Here is a 7,955-nt window from a genome sequence, read left to right on the forward strand (position 1 = left end):
TGATTACAATAAAAACCGGGTGAAATAGCTTTTCCATGAATTCTCGCTTAGCTCTCAACCTAGCGGTTCTCTATTTACTTTCATTAATGGAGATTTGGATAGATTCAATACTCATTAATATCATGCTTAGGTGGCAAAGTTTAATTTTGAGAGTTTCCACATCAGGAGCAATTATATTAATGTTTCTAGCCATATCATCAACTTTATGTAGTTTTTCTTTTACCATAGCATTGAAAATATTTTGAGAACAAATAAATTCTTTAATGTTGTTCTCAAGTTCAGTAGGTATCATATTATTATTATTATTATTATTATTATTATTATTATTATTATTATAAGAATTACCATAGGAATTACTATAATTATCAAAGGGATTACCAGGATATGGTCTAGGATTAAAATTCGCTCTATAAGCATTGTTGTTGAAATTATTTCTAGAGACAAAATTCACATCAATCGCATCATTATTTTGCTCAATCAATGTAGATAGTGGCACACTAGGATCAACTTGAGCATTTTTACTAGTGAACATATTCATAAGAGCATTCATTTTATCACTCAAAGTAGTAATTTCTCCGACAAAGTTTACCTTCTTACCAGTTAGAGCTCATTCGGTGTGCCATTGAGAATAATTTGTCATCATATTGTCAAGAAGTTTTGTAGCTTCTCCCAATGTAATTCCCATAAAAGTACCACCTCCAGCAGAGTCTAGAAGATTTCTCGGCACAAAGTTTAGTCCCGCATATTTTTTTTTGTATTTTCATTCATAAGCTTAAACCATGAGTGGGACAATTTTTAGTCATTAATTTTATCCTCTCACAAGATTGTGCAACATGTTCTTGCTCAAGTTGCCTAAAGTTCGTAATTTGATTTCTAAGAGAAATAATCTTAGCGGGAGGAAAATACATGTCAATAAAAACATTCTTACATTTATCCCATGAATCAATGTTATTTTGAGCAAGGATGAAATCAAGTTTTAGCATGATCTCTTAACGAGAAAGAAAATAATTTCAACTCTATAATATCATTATCCACATCTTTTTTTTTTGCATATCACATAATTCAACGAAGGTATTAAGATAAGATGCAACATCTTCATTAGGACTTCCAGATGACAATATTTAACAAAGTAGCATTAATATCATATGCTACCACTCCCCACACACCATGCCGCGCGACCGGACCTAGCAGTCCGTCGCCTGACGCTGCTCCTGGTACGTGCGGATACCTGAGAGGCATCGCATCTGCGGTGCTTGGACAAACCATTCAAGGGAACAACAAGGAACCATTCGAGGGATCCGTGAGGAGCTGTTCGCGGGACTCCGGCGTTGCCGGAGATCGTTGTTCGCGGGATATCGACCGAACAACTACACACATCACCAATTCTACTTCCGCTGCGGTGATTGCGCGTCTAGTGGTAAACCCGATCCTGTGATCTATTTCCAGCAACAAGATCTTGGGTGCGCGGTAGAATTTTTTTATTTGGCGGTAGCGTAGCGTACCGCGTGTTTCAACAATCCCCTACCCAGAGGGTGTTCATTTCTTGCATATTAGTTTAAGACAATGCTCCCATTGCTTTTGAATATATGCACTTGTTAAGTAGTTATTCGCTTTCGAAATTAATTTCAAGTTAACTTTGGAATCAATGTTACTCCCTCCGTCTAGGTGAGTAAGTCATTTTAGGTTGTGCACCGTGCCCAAGGAGGAGGAGAAAATGAGAGAAATTAATGTTCATTTGCTAATTAATAGCATTGCATGCAATGAACTAACCACTGCATGTCGTGTTTGGTAGTCTCAAGTCATTAAAAGCATGCACACCCCACATCTCTTATTGGTTGATATGTAAAGAAACAAGAAACGAGGTAGAATTTAATGCACCGCGCCTAAGTGTTTTGGGATTATTTGGTTTTTGTAAGATGACTTACACACCTAGACGGAGGGAGTATTTCCTTTGAAAATGAATTCCATATTAATTTTAGATAATGCTCTCAATTTGTTTTTCTTTTGAACGTTGTAACTACTATCTGATACAATAAAATGTGCCAGGATGGCTTTCCGAAAAAAATAAGAACCATAATATACGTCGAACTTCAGATCTGGAGGTCCCCGAGCGAACTATTTGTTCCCGTGACAAGGAGAAACAAATGAATGTTTTTGTTTGCTCAAAATAGCCATTCCCAATGAACGTTTCAGAATCGGCATGCTGTATAAAAAGATTTTCAGAAAGCTGCCATTCTTTTTCGGATTGCCATGCTTGTAGCATGGATATTCGCCAACGTAAAAAAAGAGGAAAATGATGAGAACTGCCATGCTCTGGATTTGTCATGTTGTTGGAGAAAATTGTCATGTTACATCAACATAAAATGACGACCATTTGCATACTCTAACAACATAATCTACCTTCCCAGTAAAAGTTTCGCTTAGATTGACGTCCAAAGCGAACCGTGTACACTCGTAATTCGTGCGGAGGCGTGTGTGAAAGCGAACACCATGGGATTCGTGCAAGAGATCCAACGGCACAGAGGGCGTTCGCTGTGAGACACAATATTTCCAACGTAGTTACATTAGCATTTGGGGGGAGGGGGAGTGGCGATCGTTCGGAAATCGCAAAAAATCAAGATATTTTCTGTAATCACTTTGGGAAAAAATGATCCTCTGTAATTATTTTTTATCCCGTTGTAGTATTATTTGTTTTGACAGTAGCATTTTTTTCAGAGCCGCACTGTCGCAACTTAGGGGGAGCAATCAAAATCCGCAAACGAGAAGAAAAAAACATAATAAATCGGAAAGGAGCAAAACCTGGAAAGGAAGAAAGGGAAAGAAAGCTCCCTCCCAGATCGCCGGGCCGACGCCCACCCTATTGTTTAGGCCCGACCCACGCCTGCTGCACACGCTGCGCCTCTCCTCCGACCCTCTCCTCCCTTCTTCCTCCGCCTTGCCTCGCTGCCGTCCGTGCAGCTCCCCACGCGGCCTCCCCCCCTCCTCTCGTCGGCACCAGACGCGCCACCAGACAAAAAAGCGAAACTCGCTTCCTCCCCCTCCCCCGCCAAACCCTAACCCTCCGCCGACCGCCGCGCCCGCCCGCCCGCCCGTCGCCTCCCCCATGCGCCGCTGCCTCGCCGCCGGTCATGGCCGCCCCTAGGGTTTCCCGGCCCTCGCCATGGTGAACGTCTCCGCGCCGTCCAACGATTCCGCCGCGTCGGTAAGCGTCTTATCCGCATCCGCGGCCCTGATTTGATCTCCTCGCTCGCTCGCTCCCCCGCGAGCCCAGTCGTCCCCGCCGGATCCAAATTCTCAATGAGTGTGTGTCGTGCCACCAGGTTCGCTTGATTCGCCGGAGCAGGGTTCCCCGCCGCCCTCGAGGCGCCCTCTGGAGGAGATCGTCGTGATGTCGAGGTCAGCCACCGCCGCCCGCCTGCAATATCTTATTCACTTGGTGCTTATCGCTGTGTAATTTAGGATTCTGGTTCGATTCGCCCAAATGCTGAAGTGTACATGGCTTTCCTGTTGCTCCCAGGTTTCTGCAGTTAGGGAAGAGCGGCAGAAAAATTGCTCAGGCTGTATTGGTCAACTCGAAGCCCGGCAGTTCAGGTGCGCAGAACATTGGGTCGAGCTTTGCAGACGGTTTGGCCTATAAGAGCAGGACATTCTTGCACCAGGGAGTCCACAATGGACCGGGCACCTCGCACATGCTCGGACGAGCAAAGGAGAGCCTATACTGGAGCCCTGGTGCCAGAAACTTTTCTGTTCTCTCGTCATGTAGACGGAATGCATTTCATGGCCAGCTTGCTTGGAAGCAACTCATGGCAATGGGTACTCGTGTACCAAAAGCATCTCCACAATTTTCTTGGAAGCAACTCATGTCAACGGGCTCTGCTGTACCAAAAGCATCTCCGCTTTTAAGTAGAGCTGCTTGTGCTGTTACCCTGACTGCCACTCGATATAAGTTAGTTCCTTACCTCCTCGCTTTTGTAGCTGGAGAGTTGATGCTGGGTGAGAAGAGCTTTGCAGATGGCGAGTACCTCCCAATAGGAGAGAATATTTACTCGCGAGCTCAGGACAGCCGTATTTATGTCACCACATTGATATTCTCAGCAGTAGAGATGGTTATCATAATCCTCAGATCAATATATCTGGCTTTCTTGTTTACTCCCAGTATACTTATGGCACCATTTGCGGATACTCTTGGCAGTAAGTATAGGAAAACATGGCTCCGTCTTGTGCATCGAACTTTAGAGAAGGCAGGTCCTGCATTTATTAAATGGGGCCAGTGGGCAGCGACACGTCCTGATCTATTTGCAAACGACCTGTGTACCGAATTGTCAAAGCTACACACAAAAGCACCAGCTCACAGCTATGCATATACCAAGAAAACTGTCGAGAAGGCTTTTGGTCGAAAGATATCTGAAATTTTTGAGAATTTTGAAGAAGAGCCTGTAGCATCTGGAAGTGTTGCTCAAGTGCACCGGGCTGCTTTGAAATTCCGACATCCTGGCCAAAAGACGCCAAAGATTATAACAGTCGCAGTTAAAGTAAGACATCCTGGTGTAGGAGACTCAATACGCAGAGATTTCAGTATAATTAATGCGGTAGCTAAAGCTTCAAGATATATTCCAGCGTTAAATTGGTTACGGCTAGATGAGAGTGTGCAACAGTTTGCTGTCTTCATGATGTCTCAAGTTGACCTTGCAAGGGAAGCTGCTCATTTGAGCCGGTTTATCTACAACTTCCGCAGGTGGAAAGATGTGTCATTTCCGAAACCTCTTTATCCATTTGTTCATCCTGCTGTCTTGGTCGAGACTTACGAGCTTGGGGAGAGTGTCTCACACTATGTGGATGACCATGATGGAGAGGAACGAGTTAAAAGTGCTCTTGCACATATTGGCACTCATGCACTCTTGAAAATGCTACTGGTACTACATTGAACCATCTCTTTGTCTTCTCATTCTTATTTCTGTTTTGCCTTTGAAGACGGGAGTACATGCTTTCTGTATTAAAATAGCAGAATGATAGAGATTTCCCTTTTGTACACTCATATTTTATAATCCACGTAAGAATTATATTGGATCCTGAGTGCTGTAGAAATTTGCGCACCAACCAAGATACAGAGACTGCATTGCCCCTCTTATTAGGTCACTCAACTCTTGAACAGCGTGGAACAGATGGCATTGGAATTATCCAGAGAGAGGGATATGTAAATGAATAAGCAGTGCAAAGTTATCTCGAAATAGTAGAATGACATGTATTTTCGAATAAATTTGGAAGTTAGCATGACATGTATCTTGCTGCAGAGGGAGTATTGTTTAGGTTGTAAGTTCATTTGAGCATGATTGCATCAAATTTTAGTTGGAACATTAATTTCTAAAGTTATTTACAATTATATCCTGCACATATTGATATGGACTCTACAATTACTAAATGAACATATTACTATCAGTTAGCAGAATTGTATCTGTTGCGGAGAATTAATTGAGAATATATGCTTTATTACTAAAACTGAACACTTGGATGAGTTGATGTAACATGGAACCAGTACTTTTAGAACAATGAAGGGGCTTCAGTATATTATTTTATGAATCAGACTGGCACTTTAAGCTACTTTGTTCCTCAAAAAGTACTGCGTATGCAAGCTCACAGTATTAATACATCACTAGTATTCTTGCCAATTTGATAAGCCTCATTATGACTCTCTATTTAGCATATTGTTGTACTGTTGTGTATATACTCATTGGTATCCACCTTTTCCAGGTTGATAATTTTGTCCATGCAGACATGCACCCTGGAAATATCCTTGTCCGTATTGCACAACCAAGAAATCCGAATAACACCCTTTTGAAGTCAAGGCCACATGTGGTATTCCTCGATGTAGGAATGACTGCTGAACTTTCAAGTAATGACCGTGTGAATTTGCTGGAGTTTTTCAAGGCTGTTGCACGTCGAGATGGTCGTACAGCAGCAGAGAGTACGCTAAAGTTGTCAAAACAGCAGAACTGTCCAAATCCAAAAGTTTTTATCGAGGTAATTATTTTCATTTTTCTTTTGCTAGTGAACACTGGAGATGCTTTTTTCTTCCACAAATTACTAGGTGATTTTATTGGCATTTTGGTATCAAAAATTGGGCTATTATATTGAATGGCTTCTGCTTACTAAATGGATGGCATTGTCGCAGTAAATATTGTATTTATATGCATGCCTTGGATTGTCAAACCGTGGAATGAACAATTCATGGTTTCAGTTATTGAGATATCTTGTTTTTTGCTAACAGGAAGTTGAGCGAGCATTTTCCTTCTGGGGTACCCCTGAAGGTGATGTTATACACCCTGCTGATTGTATGCACCAGTTGCTCGAGCAAGTCCGACGTCATAAAGTAAACATTGATGGGAATGTTTGCACTGTCATGGTGACTACATTAGTTCTTGAGGTAAACTTTATGACCTGTGCGCTTATGATGTACTTAACATAATTTTAATCTTAAATCTCTTTGAATGCTACTCATTTTCTAGAAATTCATTGCTGTCCTAGATGTTCAGTAGAGCACCATGACCCAAATTTCAAGACTACTTAGGAATTGCTCATGATTAATAGTGCCTGCAGAAACTGTATCGCTCGTGAGAAAAGTATGCAGTGAGCTTTAATATATAGCATTTGGTCATGAAGTTATCCGATACTATTGATCTTGTGTAGTGCTCAGTTTGAATTTGATATTAGGCAATAAAGGGGTTCTTAGTTTGGTTAGCTTTCCAACCTTAGTTGTAGAAGTTTTCATAGTAGAGAAAATAAAGTAGTAACTGTCATTGCAGCCATGTCTAGTTTTTCTGTAAAGAAAGAACCTTAGTTGTAAAAATTCTGTATTTCATTTTCTTTTCTGTTTAAAGAAAAAAGGCTTTGGACGTGTGGATTTTAGACCCCATGTCTGCTAGTCTGGATGGTCGCAGAAGTGACGAAGTAACATTTTATTAGAAAAAATGTACAGATTGTGCCCTACCTTGTTGTGCTGGAAGATTGTAGCTCCTTCTGAAGCTCTTCTGTTTATGTTGTACTGAACAAAATAAGAATATAGAGCCCCATGATACTTACCTGTACTGCTGTTCTATATTTTTTCTGCTTCTTTACTAAGCTTCTTTTATTGATAAAATCGATGTGTAACAAAATAAGTTATTCCCCTTAATTTGTTAATTCCTTTACAGGGCTGGCAGCGCAAGTTGGATCCAGACTACAATGTGATGAAAACACTACAAACATTACTTTTCAAGGAAGACTGGGCCAAATCTCTTCAGTACACAATCGAAGGGCTTATGGCGCCTTAGGAGGAGCGCATTGGAATCTTCTCAATTTTGCTGATCTGGTTTACGTTCGTGTTCACTTAGATTTAGAGTTACAGTTTTTTTATGCTTACAGTTTTTGTACTCATGTTGGCCTGCGCTGTGCTGCAAAAACGGCCATGAGAAAGTAATAATTGCAGCATTCTTTCGAGCCACTGGATTCAGGTACACAATCCCTGGGATCATATGCTTGTCATCAGGCCAAAGGACGGGTCCTTTTGAGCGCCTCCCAAATTTTTTGTTAATAGATATCACTAGAAGATGTAGTGAAAGGCCCTTATCCTGATGCTCCTTTTTTTGTAAGCGGAGAGAAATGTATCAGTGAATGAGAATTCTTTCTTTGTATACGCAGAGATACAGTTAATTGTTTCAAAGAAACCTACGTCTTGTCTGACATAATTTTCTGTATATGTTTGAGATGCAGAATTTTTGCTGATAAGCATCTCTCATTTATTTTTCTTTACACATCATATGCATAATTTTATGTATACGTTTGCATTTGCCATGATTTGGTAAAAGATTCACTACACACACGAAAAATTGACTTGTGTGGAGAGAGCGCTTCCTGGTCGCTCCCGCGGGCGGCCGGGAGCGAACCCTAGCCGCCAGCAACGCAACACCCACCTCCCCCGC

The 7,955-nt window shown here is 41.5% G+C and overlaps 1 protein-coding gene across 1 annotated transcript; it reads left to right on the forward strand.

Moving 5' to 3' along the window:
• The first annotated feature begins 2,942 nt into the window (after positions 1-2,942).
• On the forward strand, positions 2,943-7,718 carry LOC123046998 (probable serine/threonine-protein kinase abkC). Its single transcript, XM_044470474.1, has 6 exons — positions 2,943-3,202; positions 3,321-3,396; positions 3,518-4,913; positions 5,749-6,018; positions 6,266-6,421; positions 7,188-7,718. Exons 2-6 carry the CDS (start codon positions 3,389-3,391, stop codon positions 7,305-7,307), a joined length of 1,950 nt encoding a protein of 649 aa, XP_044326409.1. The 5' UTR covers positions 2,943-3,202; positions 3,321-3,388; the 3' UTR covers positions 7,308-7,718.
• The last annotated feature ends 237 nt before the right edge of the window (positions 7,719-7,955 follow it).

The sequence above is a fragment of the Triticum aestivum genome, chromosome 2B (genome assembly GCF_018294505.1).
Source record: "Triticum aestivum cultivar Chinese Spring chromosome 2B, IWGSC CS RefSeq v2.1, whole genome shotgun sequence".
Lineage (NCBI taxonomy): Eukaryota > Viridiplantae > Streptophyta > Magnoliopsida > Poales > Poaceae > Triticum > Triticum aestivum.

Coding starts and splice junctions, on each gene's coding strand:
- LOC123046998 (XM_044470474.1), top strand. Junction 4,914..5,748: donor CACTCTTGAAAATGCTACTG/GTACTACATTGA, acceptor CACCTTTTCCAG/GTTGATAATTTTGTCCATGC. Junction 6,422..7,187: donor TGACTACATTAGTTCTTGAG/GTAAACTTTATG, acceptor ATTCCTTTACAG/GGCTGGCAGCGCAAGTTGGA.